The following is a 17,973-nucleotide window of genomic DNA, read 5'->3' as shown; positions in this document are numbered from 1 at the left end:
CTTTACTGTTGCCCCAACCCCCCTCGTGTCCACACACAAAACCCTCTCATCCGAGGTTGGTAGTGTTTTAAACCTGGGCTAGCTGGCCTGACTGGAGGTGTAGGCTTGAACCTGAGTACCACTTTCACTTGAGCGGGTAGCCCGTCCACTTGACAATGAGGATGCAAGCTAAACCATTCAATTGCTGATAGTCCTCCAGTGCCTTCCCACAATTCCCCTAATGTTCTCTGAAGGACAGACACGTTTTTCCACAAGTCCACTGGGAAACAATCAGAGCAGCTCAGCTTCCTGCAGCACAAAGAGATGCCCCCTGAAGTCCTAGTGACACACACAGGGGAGCATAGCACCAGTTAAGACACAGGCTTTGCAGTGTGTTTGCTCACACCTGGGTGAGGTTAAGCTGTGTGCATAGATCTGGGTGCTGATTACCTGAGTTATCTGCAGTGAAGACATACCCTTGAAGATAGTTACTTAAGGCCTAAATTCAGATACACTTACTTAGTCTCTGCAGTTCCAATGAGACCACTCATAGAGTTAGTTGCAACTCAACATAGACGAGTTTTTCAGAATTCCACTCAGGGCAATAACAAAGAGGAGATGGAGTGTTCTGCTTTAGTTATATATATATAGTTTCCCTGTATATATATAGTGATAGACCCAGGCCAGTTGGGTACAACAAAGTAGTCGAAGTCAGATATACTGGCCACTGGATTAGCAGTTTTCTGTTCCCTGATTGACCAGAGCAGGGGCTGCTCCAGACTAATGAGAACACCTGACTCTAATTAACCTGTAAAGAGTCAGGTGAGGCCATTCAGTTAATGTGACCACCTGACTCTAATTAAGGCCCTTTTGATACTATAAAAGGGCTCACTCCAGTCAGGCAGGGGAGAGCCAGGGAGCCAGAGGAGAGGAAGTGCGGCTGAAGGGCTGGTTAATGAAGACACCCTCAAGCCATCATTAAAGGAGCCCTAAGGTAAGGGTGAGGAAGGGAGAAGCAGGAGAGCTGTGGGGAAGTGGCCCAGGGAAATGTAGCAACTCTGGCAGTGAAAGGTCAGCTGCCAACAGCTGCTACCATTAGGGTCCCTGGGCCGGAACCCAGAGTAGAGGGCGGGCCCGGGTTCCCCCCAACCCACCACTACAGGAACATCTCCTGGGAAAGGAAGACAGGCCCCTGTTAGGACAGGAGGCTAAAGTGTTCTGAAATAAGCCCCCAGGGACAGCAGAGACTGTGGGAGTTCTCTCACCAACCTCCTTGCTGGCCTATGATGAAAAGGACTCAATAGACTGTAACCCTGGCCCTAGAGAGAGAAGGACTACGTGGAGGGTCGTAGTGAGCCACTGAGGCTAGCATAAACTGCCTAGAAGCGCGGGACCCACAGGCACAAGGTCGGAGCTCTGCCACTATATATATATATATATACGGCTTCTGCATTGGTCTGATATATGTATTGCAACAATCATCATAACATCCAGGTGCTACATCACAGTGATGCATGAGAAATACATATTATAGCTAAATAACTATGTTAATGGGACTAGCAGACCCATTTTATGAGGACTGTATACTACTATCTTATTAAGGGCTTGTTTACACTTACGGGGGGATCAACGCACAGCCTTCGATGCATTGGCGGTAGATTTAGCGGGTCTAGTGAAGACCCGCTAAATTGACTGCAGATCGCGCCCGTCAACTCCTGTACTCCACCAGATTGAGAAGAGTAAGGGGAATTGACGGGAGACCACGTCGACATCCCATAGTGTGGACCCCGCAGTAAGTAGATATAAGCGATGGCGACTTGAGTTATGCTGTTTACATAACTCAAATTGTGTAGCTTAGATTGACTTTATCCTGTAGTGTAGACAAGGCCTTATTCAAATGAGATTGGTATTGGAACTACTTGATTTTTCAAGCCCTGAAGGGCCCTGGAACTAAATGGAGTATCTGTGTAAAAGAATGTGATTAACTTCACACCTTTAAAGAATTTATCATGCCACTTACTCCAGGAAATAACTGGCTTATCTGCTTTGTGTAATGTCGGTTAATGGGTTTCTAAATATACAGGTGAGCTAGACTATTTTTAGTTTCCCTGTACAGTATTTAATTACATTCCTCACAACGGCTCCTATAGAACACAGGAGAAAATGGCTTTTCCTTTTTTGTTTGTGCTGTGACAGTAAAGTAAATGCTATCTGGCAAAAATAAAGAAGAATACGCTAGTATTTTGTGTTACTTTAAAAAATGCTGATAATTGAAAGAAAAAGAGCCAGATTCTATTTGGATGTCAGTATTAATGCCAATTCACACTAGTGTAACGGTGACCACAGACCGGCCTACGTGTTTTATATACTATTCCTGCTAATAACCTTGTATGCTATGAATTGTATGAAGATCCCAGGTAATAAGATCACTGTCACTTTAAACCTGAAATATTTATGAGCACTATACTGTTGATTGCTGGACTGAATCATTTCCACCAAACTGCATGATCTATGGGTATGTTCAGAAGTTGCAATACCTTAAATATTAACACATTTAGGCCCTGATTTTGCATCGACATGAGCACATGCTTTATGTGCCGATGTAAGTCTTTGCACATTCAGGGTCTTGATGGATAACTTCCACTGGCACTTTATTTCCTTTTGAAATAGTTCTTGGCTTGGAAACCCAAATGTCTTGGGATTTGCTTTGAAATGGTGACTCATTTGATAGCATCACTTATAACAGTGAACCCACTGTAAATGTTATCATACTTGGAATGGCATCGTGATTGTATTTACATGTTAAGCACTATGTGATGGTGTAATTTAGTTGTTCTCAAACTGGGGGTCGGGACCCCAAAGTGGGTCGCGACCCCATTTTAATGGGGTTCCAGGGCTGGCATTAGACTTGCTGGGACCCGGGGCCGAAGCTGAAACCCTCGCCCCACCGCCTGGTGCCGGGGCTGAAGACCGAAGGCTTCAGCCCTGGGTGGTGGGGTTCAGGTTGCAGGCCCCTTGCATGGGGCTGAAGCTGTGGGCCTGCAGCTTTGGGTCCCCCTACTGCTAATTCCTAATAAAATATCCACATAAACTACAGGACATGCTGCATTGCATGGGGTTGATTCCATGATAAGAAAAGAACAGTGTTGGGTCAAATTTTGTCCAAACTTTTGGTTTTGTACAAATGAGCTTTTACAAAACCTAACTGTGGTAAGAAATAGTCCCATAAGTTAAGATAAAATCTGCTAGAAACAATGTTTCTTTTTAACCTAATAAACGTGCCCCTGTGTTATCTGCTTAAACTTTGCAGAATTGGGCTAATACGTGAGAGTCTGAGGGCAAAACTGATTAGACTTAGACTAAAGATAACCATGTAACTGACTAATCAGTTTGCATTGTCCAAACTGAGAAATGCAAAAAGCAAACAAACAGCAATAGGTAGTGAAAAATAAATGATATTTCTTAATGTGACAGTGCATCTTTTTAAAGAAATCTTTCAAAGGCACAAATAATAAAATATGATCTATTTCCACCTTATGGAAATGCAGGTAGCTTGAGTCCTTTTGGTAAACAACACACATGTTTAATTGCAGAAGGCGGCTTTCCTGCATGCTAAAGTAAGCAGCCTCAGGCTGCCCTTACAGGACAGTCTCAGTCTTTCCTGCATTCCTCTGCGTTAGTGGAACAGATGCCTTTTTGCCCTGTACTTGAATAACAATCACCTTCCCTCCCCTTCCCTCAGACTAAATTTGATGTTTGAAGGCTTTGGGTGGCCTACCGATGCTCTTATTCTTTCCCTACCACTTCTTCAATATTTATGTAAGTATTCATTTATATTCTGTTTGCAGTAGTACAGTACAGAGAGCCAACCCCTCTTTTCCTTCCCCTTTCTGAGCAAGAGAGATCAATATACCCTCTGGTGCACTAAATTCTAATGATGTTTGTAGGGTAGACACCATTGCATTCTGCTGTTACACTGCTCAGAATCTGATACCGGGATATAGAAAATACTCATATAGCTCTTTTGAAGATATAAAGCACTGTACAGAGGTCCTTCCAGCATCCTTGTGGTAGGTAAACGAATAGTATCCCTATTTTATAGGTGGGAAGGATGAAGTAGAGAGGCTAAGTGGCACCTGTTGAGCTAGTGACAATCCTGGATTAGGACCTGGAGTCAGGGATTCTGCTTTGTTCTTGAACTATTAGATACCATTGCTGCTGCATACCTTGGAATCTCTTTAGGGAACACCCCTCTTGTGATTGATTCCCTTTTGTAGAACTGTATGACTCTGTGGTTCTGTAGAGACCTACGATGAACAAATATTAGTATCAAGTATCAGAGGGGTAGCCGTGTTAGTCTGGATCTGTAAAAGCAGCAAAGAGTCCTGTGGCACCTTATAGACTAACAGACGTTTTGGAGCATGAGCTTTCGTGGGTGAATACATGTAGTCTACATGCATCCGACGAAGTGGGTATTCACCCATGAAAGCTCATGCTCCAAAACGTCTGTTAGTCTATAAGGTGCCACAAGACTCTTTGCAAATATTAGTATGACACTTAAACTTGTCCTTAAGTGAAAGCACTGCTTCAGTGTTGTTTTTTTGGTAATGTGGCATCATTGGGCAAATGTCCTATTTGTGCTCTATTTACTGCTCTTCATTTGTAGACTGGAATGTGACATACAACATCTCTTTTTAAACGAGTTCATCGTACTGGTCTAATTGGATTGTTCCCCCCTAGAGAACGCCACTTTTGAACTGGGAGCTACGTGGATCCATGGTTCAAATGGAAACCCAGTCTATCATCTAGCAGAAGACAATGGCTTACTTGAAGAGACTACTGATGGTGAGAGAAGCGTTGGCCGTATCAGTCTTTACTCCAAGAATGGGGTGGCTTATCACCTTACCAACAATGGGCAGAGGATTCCGAAAGATGTGGTTGAAGAATTCAGTGATTTATACAACGAGGTTGGTATTTAGCAGCCCCCTCTGGTTGCACATTGGTCTGAAAACCCACTAGACACTTAGTGGTGAGACAGTAGAAAAACTTCAGTTTCTCTACTTAAAATAAGTTTTGGATTTTAAAAAATAACAATATGGTGCCTTCTACTTAATTCGGTCACTGGTTAATGTGATCAGAGCTCCTGGAACCAAATCACACTCAAGGAGAATACCCCTTCTGTCCTGTCTTATGATCAGTTCTCATCACTTCCAGCAAATATTGTGGGATAATTTAATCAATAGCTGTAGACTTGCCATTTAGCTAATAATAAGGAAGGGGCCCAAACGAGGCAGAACGTAATAACTTAGAAAGATCCAACTAAAAGATGTGGCAGTGAGACATTGTTATTGACATTATAACTACTATGCTGTGCTGTGTAAGTTATGACATTCATCCTAGTATGAATTACAAGCTCAATTGCATCACAAGTGCTGTGACAAATGCTACAAGGGTTAAATATCATTTCTCTCTTGGCCAGAGCTTTCATTTTTATGATTTGGAAGCTACCTGTAATGTTCATTCCGCTATCTTAAATGATTTTCTCCAAAGAGCTATGTAAAACAGTGCCTAAGCTCATGGTAGAGACTCTAGACCAACGAAAAATAGAAATGAAAGCACTAAAAAAATTAATAAATGGAAAATTGCAGAATAAAAGTGGAAATACAGGTTCAGTAATAAAACGTGACCTAAGCAAATACCCAAGGAAAAAACGATCTTCGGTTTCCTAGATAAGTAGGGTCAGTCTCACTTTGGTGTAAATGGGCACCATTCCACTTATTCTAGTGGAGTGATGCCTGCTTCTGCTCCGGGTGAATGTGTTCCCTGATAATTAATGGCTGAACAAATGTAAAATGACATTACTTTTGTACTTTTATAATACCAAGACTTAGGCTATATCTACAGTACCGCGGTAAGTTGACCTACACTATGCAACTCCAGCTGCGTACCTTAGGTCGAGTTACCGCGGGGTCTACACTGCGGGGGGGGCCAAGGGGAGAAAATCTCCCGTTGACTTATCTTACTCTTCTCGTTGGGGGTAGAGTACAGGGATTGACTGGAGAGCAATCTGCAATCGATTTGGCGGGTCTTTACTAGACCTGCTATATCGACTGCCGGTGGATTGATCTCAGAACGTCGATCCCTGCTGTAGTGTAGACCTGCCCTTAGACTTGCCCTTAGACCAATGCTAAGACAGCTTGCCAGGTTTCACTCTAATTATTCTCCTGATTGGTTTCCTCTATTTCTAATTATATTTGGGTGAGGGGCCAATATAAAATTTCCCCAATCAAAAGGCTCTCCGAGTGGGTGGGGGCGGGGAATCATCCTTGCCAAATTGTAGCCCTTTGTAGAGCCCTCAAAGTTTGCGGCTGGATCTGAACTTCACCAACACTTGTTTGGGTAAATCTTTTTTATAATGTCACACCCCTGGGATCAGCCAGACATTGTATAATATATATTTAAAAATATGTACTTGGGTATTCAAATCCTTCACCAGAGGCCATTAAGGAAACAAAATAGTTATGGGATAAGAGCTAAGTGCTATCATGGATCAGAGACAGAGTGGCAATGCTGATTTCCAACACAGAAAGACATTTAGCATTGTGCTCATGAATACATGGCCTATAATTAATTGAGTTAATAGAGAGGATTGTGGGGAACATCCAAGGGCTCTAGGTAAGATAGGCAACTAGGCAACGCAGTGGCAGATGAAATCCCACTTGGACAAGTGCAGGGTGATGCACTTTGGCAGGAATAGTTTGAGCTGCTTTTCCTTATTACTAGGTTCTAAAATTAACAGTAGCCCCTCAGAAAAAAGAGCTGGGCGTCACCATGATGAGCTCAGGGAAAACCTCAGTTCAGAGTGCAGCAGTGATCAAAAGAACGAATAAAATGTTGGGCCAGATCAAAAAAGAGAGAGGGAATAACACTGGATATGCTGTAATGACGTTATAGAAGTAAACAGCATGCCTTTGCTCTGAATACTGTTTTCAGTTCTGATCATCCCATCTCAAAGATATAGAAGTACAGAAAGTGTTTCGCAAAGGGGAATGAAAATTACTAGAGGCCTAGAATGACCTGTTATGAGAAGCAAACAAAAAGAGGTGAGAATACAGTTTAGGGAGAAGACTAATACGAGTTTACAGAGGGATACAAAGTGAATGATGAAGAAAAGTCAGTTTTGTGCTTGGAGTTATCCTTTCTCATAATACAATAACAAGGGGCCTGCCAGCGAAACTAGAAAGCAACAAACTTCAAGCTGATCTTTTTTTATGCAATGCATAATTAGCTTGTTACTACCAGAAGATAACCTTGTGGCCAATAGCTAAGAGTCATAAAAGGATTTGACGTTTTTATGGGTAGTTGGGAGAGGGATAGCTCAGGGATTTGAGCATTGGCCTGCTAACCCCAGGGTTGTGAATTCAATCCTTGAGGGGGCCATTTGGGGATTGGTCCTGCTTTGAGCAGGGGGTTGGACTAGATGATCTCTTGAGGTCCCTTCCAACCCTAATAATCTATGATAAACACATGTGCTGGGATAAAAATGTATAAGGGATCTCAGCCCTCTTACTTTAAGACATAAGCCAACCCTCAGTTGTCTGGGACTAAGAAGTGACTTTCCCCACACCCGTGTTGCATCATTATTGCCTATAGTGGGGGAGTTAACACTCATCTCTGAAACTGCTGGTACTGGCTGCTCTCAAAGGTGGATGCTGGATTAGGTGGATGATTGCACTGGTCAGCTATGGCAAGTCCTGTGTTTCTCTCCTCTCTCTCTATTTTTGGGAACAAAAATAAGAGAAGTTATTAGGATCTCTTGAAAACCCAAATTGCAAAAGAAACCAAACGTGCAATGTGGAAACACACTCGCTGTTGGATGAAGTAAATAGGAAAGTGCGTAATATGTGTGTGCGGCTTCAGGAACTTTACTCTTGCACAATGCACAGACGAGAATGTGTTTCTCTTTACACACAGACTGAGTTAGCATGTTGCGTTACTTCTAGCTTGTATATTTTTGGTTCTGTTGGTTCCTTACGGTTTTACTGCTCTGGATGATTTGCAGGTTCTTGTGCCACGTTTATAATTAAAGGGGACGGGGAATGAAAAGTGGGCACTCAGCCTGCGTCAGTTTCAACCTCTTCTTTATTAGTTGGTGGAATTGTATGTTGGGGCATTTTACAACATCCCTAAAACCACTCTGAGTAAACAGCCACTACACTAAATCAGTGGCAAATAAGGCGAATCTGAAAACTGGATGCACGTGACATATTTAGCTTTCCCTCACAGTCATCTCCAGGGTCCTGACATACCTTTCCCTCACAGGGTGATCTCCAAGCCACTTTCTGAGCCCTGAGAGTCCCCTACTGTGATCAGGGTCCCAGGGGGGCCACACTGAGATTGCTTAATCAGGGCAACCTGCAAAGAATGGGGAAGATGATTCCCTAAACTGGTGGTTATTCTGATACTTAGATTTACCAAGCTAGCAACAAAGCAGCTTCTACAACACTTTACTGGTTACCCAGAAGCCCAAAACACACTTCCCTTAAAACAATTCAGCCCTGGGCTTCCACCCAGACAGCCAAATCAAATATGATGAGGATTACTGAAAATCTTATTCAGCATATAAAAAGTTCTACCGATCCCAAAGGATCGGACACATTGCCCACCAGGTCAATGAATGTTTCAGATCTTACCCAAATACACGCTTGCAGCCAATTCTTATTAACTAAACTAAGTTTTATTTAAAAAGAAAAGAGTATAGGTTAAAACAGGGTCGGCAACCTTTTGGAAGTGGTGTGCCGAGTCTTCATTTATTCACTCTAATTTAAGGTTTCGCGTGCCAGTAATACATTTTAACATTTTTAGAAGGTCTCTTTCAAAAGTCTATAATATATAGCGAAACTATTGTTGTATGTAAAGTAAATAAGGTTTTTAAAATGTTTAAGAAGCTTCATTTAAAATTAAATTAAAATGGGGGAGGGATAGCTCAGTGGTTTGAACATTGGCTTGCTAAACCCACAGTTGTGAGTTCAATCCTTGAGGGGGCCACTTAGGGATCTAAGGCAAAAATCAGTAGTTGGTCCTGCTAGTGAAGGCAGGGAGCTGGACTCAAGACCTTTCAAGGTCCCTTCCCGTTCTAGGAGATTGGTATATCTCCAATTACAGTCGAACCCATTTATCTCGACCTCGGTTAACTTGCCAACCCTATTAAGTCGACGTTTTACAAGTGGAACCGCCAAACTCCCTCTTTGTCTTATGGGTTTCTCATCCCTTATGTCGATTCCCCGAACCCTAATATCTCGAGCCCGGCTCCCCGCGTCCCTGACCCACCGTGTCCCCAGCCGCCCGCTCCCCGGCTCTCCAGCCGCGCGGTTCCCCAGCCGCCCGCTCCCCGCGTCCCCAGCCGCCCGGCTCCCCGCGTCCCCGACCCACCGTGTCCCCAGCCGCCTGGCCCCGCATACCCGGTCCCTGCCCGGCCCCGCCCGGCCCCGCATACCTGGTCCCTGCCCGGCCCCGCCCGGCCCCGCATACCCGGTCCCTGCCCGGCCCCGCCCGGCCCCGCATACCTGGTCCCCGCTTCGCCTGCCGCCCGCCCACCCGGCTCCGCTTCGCCGCCGCCCGCCCGTCCGCCCGGCTCCGCTTCGCCGCCCGCCCGCCCCGCATACCCGGTCCCTGCCCGTCCCCGCCTCCCGGCCCCGCATACCCAGTCCCTGCCCGTCCCCGCCCGCCCACCCGGCCCCGCATACCCGGTCCCTGCCCGTCCCCGCCCGGCCCCGCATACCTGGTCCCCGCTTCGCCTGCCGCCCGCCCGCCCGGCTCCGCTTCGCCGGTCCCCGCTGGGCCGCCCGCCCCTCCGCCCGGCTCCGCTTCGCCGCCCGCCCGGCCCTGCATACCCGGTCCCTGCCCGTCCCCGCCCGCCCGCCCGGCCCCGCATACCCGGTCCCTGCCCGTCCCCGCCCGCCCGCCCAGCCCCTCTTACCCGGTCCCCGCTTCGCCTGCCGCCCGCCCGCCCCGCTTACCCGGTCCCCGCTTCGCCTGCCGCCCGGCCCGCTTACCCGGTCCCGCTTCGCCTGCCGCCCGGCCCGCTTACCAGGTCCCGCTTCTTTGGCTGCCCGGCTCCGGGTCCCCGTCCCGCTTCGCCGGATCCAGCCACGTGCAGGCACCGCGGTATGGGGGCTGGGTGGGGGTGTTGGAGAGAGGGCAGGGGAGTTCAGGGGTGGGGGGGTGGATAGGGGTTTATCTCGATCATCGGTTATCTGGACTATTTTTGGCAAACCCCTAGGCCGGCGACATAACAGGGTTCAACTGTATTATAATTTTATTATTATTTATGCAGAGCCCCCCAGACCAGTGGCCAGGACCCAGGCAGTGTGAGTGCCACTGAAAATCAGCTCGCGTGCCGCCTTCGGCACCGCGCCATAGGTTGCCTACTCCTGGGCTAAAAGATCATTATACATACAGGTCTGAGTAGAGTTATTAGGTCAATTTCATAATAGAGATGGTGAGTTTTAGAGTTGCAAAAGGTTCTTTCAGAATAAGTTTCATAGGTTATAGCTCAGTGTCCAATATCTGGGTGATCCTGACTAGAGCTGGGGACCTCAGTCTTGCGACTCAAACTTCCCCCGAGGAAGCTGAAGCAGATACGTGATAACAGGATCAGGGCCCAAGAGTTCCTTTTATAATTCTCTTGCAGCCTCTTGACAGCAGGTGACTAATAGGTGAAGCATTGTGGCTTTGAAGTAGAACTCCTATTTCCTCAGCATCACTGATAATTAGCTACATGGATCTAGGGTGACCAGATGTCCCGATATCGAGCCGTTTGTCCCGCGCCCTGACTGAAGTACAGTTGGGATGCCATTTGTCCCGATATTTTGTTTCGGGCTCTTTTTTTTTTTTCCCCTTGTTGCTTAGGCGGCGGCGACCGGCAGAGGGAGTGCCTTTTCAATTGTTACACTCACCCGGCACGTCCGGGTCTTCAGCGGCATTTTGGCGGGGGGTACTTTCTTCTTTGGCGGCAAGGTTTATTACTGGCTGCCGAAATGCTGCCGAAGACCGTCAGCGACTGAAGGACCCTCTGCCGAAGTGCCGCTGAAGACTCGGACAGGTGAGTGTAACAATTGAAAAGACGCTCCTCCTGCGGTGGTCCTGATATTTTGGAATTCTCATCTGGTCACCCTACATGGATCAGCATAAGGCAACTGCCCATCTCCCACCATTTACAAGTAGTTTATTACATACTTCAAAGAGAAACGAAGACAACGATATTACCACATTCACAGTTCATCTAAATGTTAATATTCCCTTTTGATCTTTGAATCAATGAAACATAGTGTGAGACAGGAGCCGTCTGGTTACACTGTTAACATCTAACAAGATATAGGTAAACATAGACTAGTACAATCACTATCTTTTCCCAATTCTTTAACAATACAAGTCTACATTTCAAAGCTCTCCTCTATCTAATATGGCTTTGCTAGCTATTCATAAGGAATATCCTTAATTACCATTTACATACTTTCCTAATATGTCTTTAAATGTAGAATTTGGGTCATTTAGCCTTCAAGTTGCTTAACCCTTTCTGGCTCAGTATCACACCCACTTTTAGCCCTTTTAACTTCATTAGTCTCCCAGGATGTGGTCTTCATTGCTGGGAAAGGTGTGTTTTACATTGATGTAAAATTCTGGAGGAGACAAGGCACAGGTGGTTTCCACTTTGATGGAGCTAGGCGAGGTAAACCCTGGGTGAGGGGGTGGTATAGTGTTGTCCTTGATTAGCAGCCTCAAGGTAAAAACAACAGGGCCTTGTCTCTGTAGGATTTTACATGATTAACAATAATAATGTAAGTACCATAGTGCCTAAGAGCCCCATCTTCAGTTTCAAAACACGCCTACCTTGTGCAGTGAAAACATAGCACAATCGGCCCCACCTCAGTGACCCTTTTTCTGGTTACTATAGTTAATGGTCTCAGCGTCAGTCAGCATTCCCCTGTGTGGTGGATGTTGGTGGGTGAAGGAGGTAGCTGGAGAATGATTAAGTTCTCTTTCCCTGAGGCTCCCACCCTCTGCTGGGCTTTATGCCAGCTCAGGACTAAGCTGTGGTCCCCTGCATCATAGTCTATCGTACTTCCATTTGCCTGGCCCACTAGATACCGAGGGCCTGGTTTGTACTGGGGTTGCACTAGCGTCAGACTGGCATGAGACAGTGGTATAAATCAAGCCTTTCATTTTAAAACCGAGATAGAAAGAGTGCTTGAGGTGAGTTCCGACAAAATCCTTAGGAAACTGCACAGATTGAGATGTGCCATCCTGGCCTTCCTAATTCAAAACTGAATACCTTTTAAAATTCGCTTTTCAACATCTGGCTTCCTGGAGAGACTTCTTTCCCTGTGGTATGCAGCCAGGGTTGCGATGAGTGGAGATGCTGATGCAAGTCTCTGGAACGCCATAGAATCATAGAATATCAAGGTTGGAAGGGACCTCAGGAGGTCATCTAGTCCAACCCCCTGCTCAAAGCAGGACCAATTCCCAACTAAATCATCACAGCCAGGGCTTTGTCAAGCCTGACCTTAGAAACCTCTAAGGAAGGAGATTCCACCACCTCCCTAGGTAACCCATTCCAGTGCTTCACCAGCCTCCTAGTGAAAAAGTTTTTCCTAATATGCAACCTAAACCTCCCCCACTGCAACTTGAGACCATTGCTTCTTGTTCTGTCATCTGCCACCACTGAGAACAGCCGAGCTCCATCCTCTTTGGAACCCCCTTTCAGGTAGTTGAAAGCAGCTATCAAATGTCCCCCCTCATTCTTCTCTCCTGCAGACTAAACAATCCCAGTTCCCTCAGCCTCTCCTCATAAGTCATATGTTCCAGCCCCCTAATCATTTTTGTTGCCCTCCGCTGGACTCTTTCCAATTTTTCCACATCCTTCTTGTAGTGTGGGCCCCGAAACTGGACACAGTACTCCATATGAGGCCTCACCATTGTCGAATAAAGGGGAATGATCACGTCCCTCGATCTGCTGGCAATGCCCCTACTTATACAGCCCAAAATGCCATTAGCCTTCTTGGCAACAAGGGCACACTGTCGACTCATATCCAGCTTCTCGTCCACTGTAACCTCTAGGTCCTTTTCTGTAGAACTGCTGCCTAGCCATTCGGTCCCTAGTCTGTAACAGTGCATGGGATTCTTCCGTCCTAAGTGCAGGACTCTGCACTTGTCCTTGTTGAACCTCATCAGATTTCTTTTGGCCCAATCCTCCAATCTCTCTAGGTCCCTCTATATGCTATCCCTACCCTCCAGCTACCACTATCTACCACTCCTCCCAGTTTAGTGTCATCTGCAAACTTGCTGAGGGTGCAGTCCACGCCATCCTCCAGATCATTAATGAAGATATTGAACAAAACCGGCTCCAGGACTGACCCTAGGGGCAACCCCGCTTGATACCAGCTGCGAACTAGACATGGAGCTATTGATCACTACCCGTTGAGCCCGACGATCTAGCCAGTTTTCTATTCACCTTATAGTCCATTCATCCAGCCCACACTTTTTTAACTTACTGGCAAGAATACTGTGGGAGACTGTATCAAAAGCTTTGCTAAAGTCAAGGAATAACACATCCACTGCTTTCCCCTCATCCACTGAGCTGGTTATCTCATCATAGAAGGCAATTCGGTTAGTCAGGCATGACTTGCCCTTGATGAATCCATGCTGACTGTTTCTGATCACTTTCCTCTCCTCTAAGTGCTTCAGAATTGATTCTTTGAGGACCTGCTCCATGATTTTTCCAGGGACTGAGGTGAGGCTGACTGGCCTGTAGTTCCCCGGATCCTCCTCCTTCCCTTTTAAAAGATGGGCACTACATTAGCCTTTTTCCAGTCATCCGGGACCTCCCCGGATTGCCATGAGTTTTCAAAGATAATGGCCAATGGCTCTGCAATCACATCTGCCAACTCCTTTAGCACTCTCGGATGAAGTGCATCCGGCCCCATGGACTTGTGCTCATCCAGCTTTTCTAAATAGTCCTGAACCACTTCTTTCTCCACAGAGGGCTGGTCACCTCCTCCCCATACTGTGCTGCCCAGTGTAGCAGTCTGGGAGCTGACCTTGTCTGTGAAGACAGAGGCAAAAAAATCATTGAGTACATTAGCTTTTTCCACATCCTCTGTCACTAGGATGCCTCCCTCATTCAGTAAGGGGCCCACAGTTTCCTTGACTTTCTTCTTGTTGCTAACATACCTGAAGAAACCCTTCTTGTTGTTCTTAACATCTCTTGCTAGCTGCAACTCCAAGTGTGATTTGGCCTTCCTGATTTCACTCCTGCATGCCTGAGCAATATTTTTATACTCCTCCCTGGTCATTTGTCCAATCTTCCACTTCTTGTAAGTTTCCTTTTTGTGTTTAAGATCAGCAAGGATTTCACTGTTAAGCCAAGCTGGTTGCCTGCCATATTTACTATTCTTTCTACACATCAGGATGGTTTGTTCCTGCAACCTCAATATTCTTTAAAATACAGCCAGCTCTCCTGGACTCCTTTCCCCCTATGTTATTCTCCCAGGGGATCCTGCCCATCAGTTCCCTGAGGGAGTCAAAGTCTGTTTTTCTGAAGTCCAGGGTCCGTATTCTGCTGCTCTCCTTTCTTCCTTGTGTCAGGATCCAAACTCGACCATTTCATGGTCATTGTCTCCCAGGTTCCCATCCACTTTTGCTTCCCCTACTAATTCTTCCCAGTTTGTAAGCAGCAGGTCTGCCCTTCTGTTTCTAGTCTGAAAGAACCCAGATTTGCTGATTTGGGGCACGCAACAGGACCCATTTGTTCTTCCCATCCTCAGAGAAGAGTTTGGCCAGTTCTTCACTCTGCCTTGTTTGCTGGTGTGTTACCGTTTGTATTTCGAGCTGCCCCTTGGTGGAAGGGGTAAGATGACATTAATATTTGACTTTGGAGTTTTTGCTAATTGGCCTGGTGCTGTCAGATCCTGCGTACGTGTGCTTTCTAAATGGAAAGAAAATCAGTAGAATCTTGTACACGGTGCACTACATCTTGCCAAGCTCTTTGAAATAAACCTTGTTTGGAGTCTCTTGAGTATGTTTTGATAGCTATGTTGTCGGAAAAAAATAAATGTAGGTGTTTTTCTATGTCCCGTATTTCAAAAGTGCCATTTCCCAGTAACTTTAAATGGAACCTTGTACACTCGTTGATGTTATAGTTTTTTTTCAGGTTTTTGATTCAAGAGACAGCCTCGAAGTATCTCCAAATGGATGAATACAGTTCTGTCTCCCCTTTATTAGAAATTCTCATGAAGCGCACAGTCTTGGTTTAACCTTTGTATGGTCACTTACAACAGATTTTGCTCTGTGTGTGTATGTATATAAAGGATACACTTTCATTTTTTTGTTTGTGTGTATGTGTGTGCACATTCTTTCCATTGTTAGAAGCATAAATATCCCTGTCCCCAAGTAGATTTAGGAAGTGTGTTTAATCCTAAACTTAGTCAATACTTGATACGTTATTAAGAGATACTTCATTGTAAGATTCTCTTGGCATTTCCAATCTCGCTTCTTTGCATGTTGCTGCTGAATGAGCTGCCATTCACAAAATCTTTTAGCAGTGCAGGCCCGTGACTGGGGCTCCTTGGTGCTACCATAATAAATACAGATGATGATATTTTCCTGTTGTCTGACCAGTTGGATCACATACTTAGGGGAAAAAAATTCATTTGGTGTTTTCCCCACTGAGGGAGAAATGTGTGTTTCTCTTCTTTCCTCTGGTGCCTAGTGAATACTACAATGGACAATGAAAACATGCCTATGGCTAATTTAGTCTCTGGGCCAAGTGGTAACTGGATTTTAATACAGCTTTGCTTGTCTTGTGAATGTGTTATCTGCTTATAGTCTGCAATCAGCTTATGAAAGCTGAGCTGCATTATGCTGAGGCAAGGTCTGCGGCAGCTTTTAGCAGCACTTGTTGGAAGTGGTTAGACCTCAGAAATCTGTGCCATAATGTAGGCCCATGAACTGCCGAGTGTTGAAATTCCACAATACTTCTGATGTCGGGGTGGGGGAGAGAGACCATTCCCGCCCCTCCACTGAGAAGGACTCCCAACCTCTCTTGTTTTGAAATCCCTGTGCTTTGGGGCAGCTCTGTGCCTCAGTCAGTACCCCAGGGCCCTTCTCTCTTCCTGTTTTCTCCCAGTTTCCTTATTCTCTTCTGTGTGTCTTCCCTTCTTATCATTTCTTTTTCTATGTTTTGGTTTTTTCTGGTACTGCTCCTTAATTTTTTTTCCTCTCTCACCCCAGTTCACGTCCTGTCTCTTTTCTCTCTGTTCATGTTTATTAAATAAAACTTCAAAGCAACCCCTGCAAATTACAGTCACAACAGGGGTGCAGTACACAGAGGTAAAAAGAAAACATCAACTCCCTCCCCCTAACTTTTTGTTCTGAGAACTAAAAGGTCAATTTGATACCATAGTCCCCAATACCGATTGCCATTTTGCCAAACTCATCTGTTTTTTCTCAGACGTTTTTAGCAGCTGAATGACTGCACAAATAGCTCGAAGTACAGTTTCAGGTGAGTCATTCTGTGCCTGGAAACGGGCAAACAGCAACTACTGCATTAACAACTGCGAGGGTCTCAAGGAAAATACATAGCAAATGTCTGTCCTTCCTTATCCAGGTAGATGCTGAATCCCCTGGCGCCTGAAAACTCCAAAAGCCAGTTGTCTATAAGTCTGGCCACGTGACAGCAGACCTCTGAGTTTTGAGGCCAACAGATCCTTTCTCTCCCTCTGCAACCACTATCTTGTGTTTTGTCTCTCACGCTGCCCACTGGCAGTCGGGCCTTTGTAGTGCACCGAGGGACTGGGATAGAACACAGGGACCAGCTGTGGTGTGTGGGAGAAAGCATGTGGCCTCTAGTGGCCCCTGCAGCTTCTTATTACAAGCCACAGGGATGGATGTGGCAGGATCTTCCTACCTCTCTTCTGGCTGGGAATTGCAGCGATATGGAAGGTGCAGGGGGCAATCAGTTTAAACCATTTTCCATAATTACTCCTCAACACTGGTATGTTGAAATCATGAATATCCAGTTCTGTCAGAGAGGTCAGTAGTTTTAATCCAAATACCTTTGATGGGAAAAACTCTCCAACCAGAGATCTTGTCTCTCCGCTTATAAAGCACTATGCTTCCCTGTGGTGCTAGATAAATGAGAAGGTGGCACAGATTCTAGACAAACAAGTTATTCCTGGGATTGGTTGTACTTCTGTGATTTATCTTTAAGGGCTTTCCTGCCTGTCTTTGTTCTGATACGTTTTTCATTTGATATGAAGTACCATGAATCACAGTTGAGCAGTTCTCAGAATCATGCAAACAAAAGGCTTGATTATTCCAGATGGGCACAAGCGGTTGGTGGTGATGGTTGTGTTTTAATAACTGCTTCCTCCTCACCAACTGTAACAATGACACAATTTGTTGGGTCATCTTGTTATATGAAACACCTTCTCCAAAAAAAAGAATTCTAACTTGATATCTTTTGATGAGATTACAAGGTTGGTCGATAAAGGTGATAGTGCTGAAGTAATGTACTTAGATTCCTGTAATGCATTTGTCTTGGTACTGCATGACATTTTGATTAAAAAATTAGAAAGTTATAAAATTGACATGGAACACATTAAAAGGATTAAAAGCTGGCTAATTGATAGGTCTCAAAATGTAACTATAAATGGGTAATCATCGTCAAACGGGTGTATTTCTAGGGGGGTCCTTCAGAGATCAGTTCTTGGCCCTACGCTATTTAACATTTTTATCAGTGACCTGAAGAAAACAAAGTCATTACTGATAAAGGTAAATTTTGGGATTGGTAAATAATGAAGAGCACGGGTCATTATTGTAGAGCGATCTTGATTGCTTGGTAAGTTGGGCTCAAGCATCTAGGAACAAAGAGTGTAGGCCCTATTTACAGGATGGGGGATTTTATCTGGGGAAACTGTGACGGACAGAGATTTG

General features: G+C 45.4%; 1 protein-coding gene across 2 annotated transcripts in view; it reads left to right on the top strand.

Moving 5' to 3' along the window:
• SMOX (spermine oxidase) overlaps positions 1-17,973 on the top strand; it is a 79,999-nt gene that overhangs the window by 45,226 nt on the left and 16,800 nt on the right. For both annotated transcript variants that reach the window (XM_045019945.1, XM_045019946.1), the window contains exon 3: positions 4,720-4,946. In XM_045019945.1, the coding sequence (XP_044875880.1) occupies positions 4,720-4,946 (227 nt within the window). The remainder of the gene's footprint in view (positions 1-4,719; positions 4,947-17,973) is intronic.

Source organism: Mauremys mutica, chromosome 5, assembly GCF_020497125.1.
Source record: "Mauremys mutica isolate MM-2020 ecotype Southern chromosome 5, ASM2049712v1, whole genome shotgun sequence".
NCBI classification, from domain to species: domain Eukaryota; kingdom Metazoa; phylum Chordata; order Testudines; family Geoemydidae; genus Mauremys; species Mauremys mutica.
Note: the sequence above shows the minus strand (reverse complement) of the source record. Positions and strands in the feature narration are given on the sequence as shown.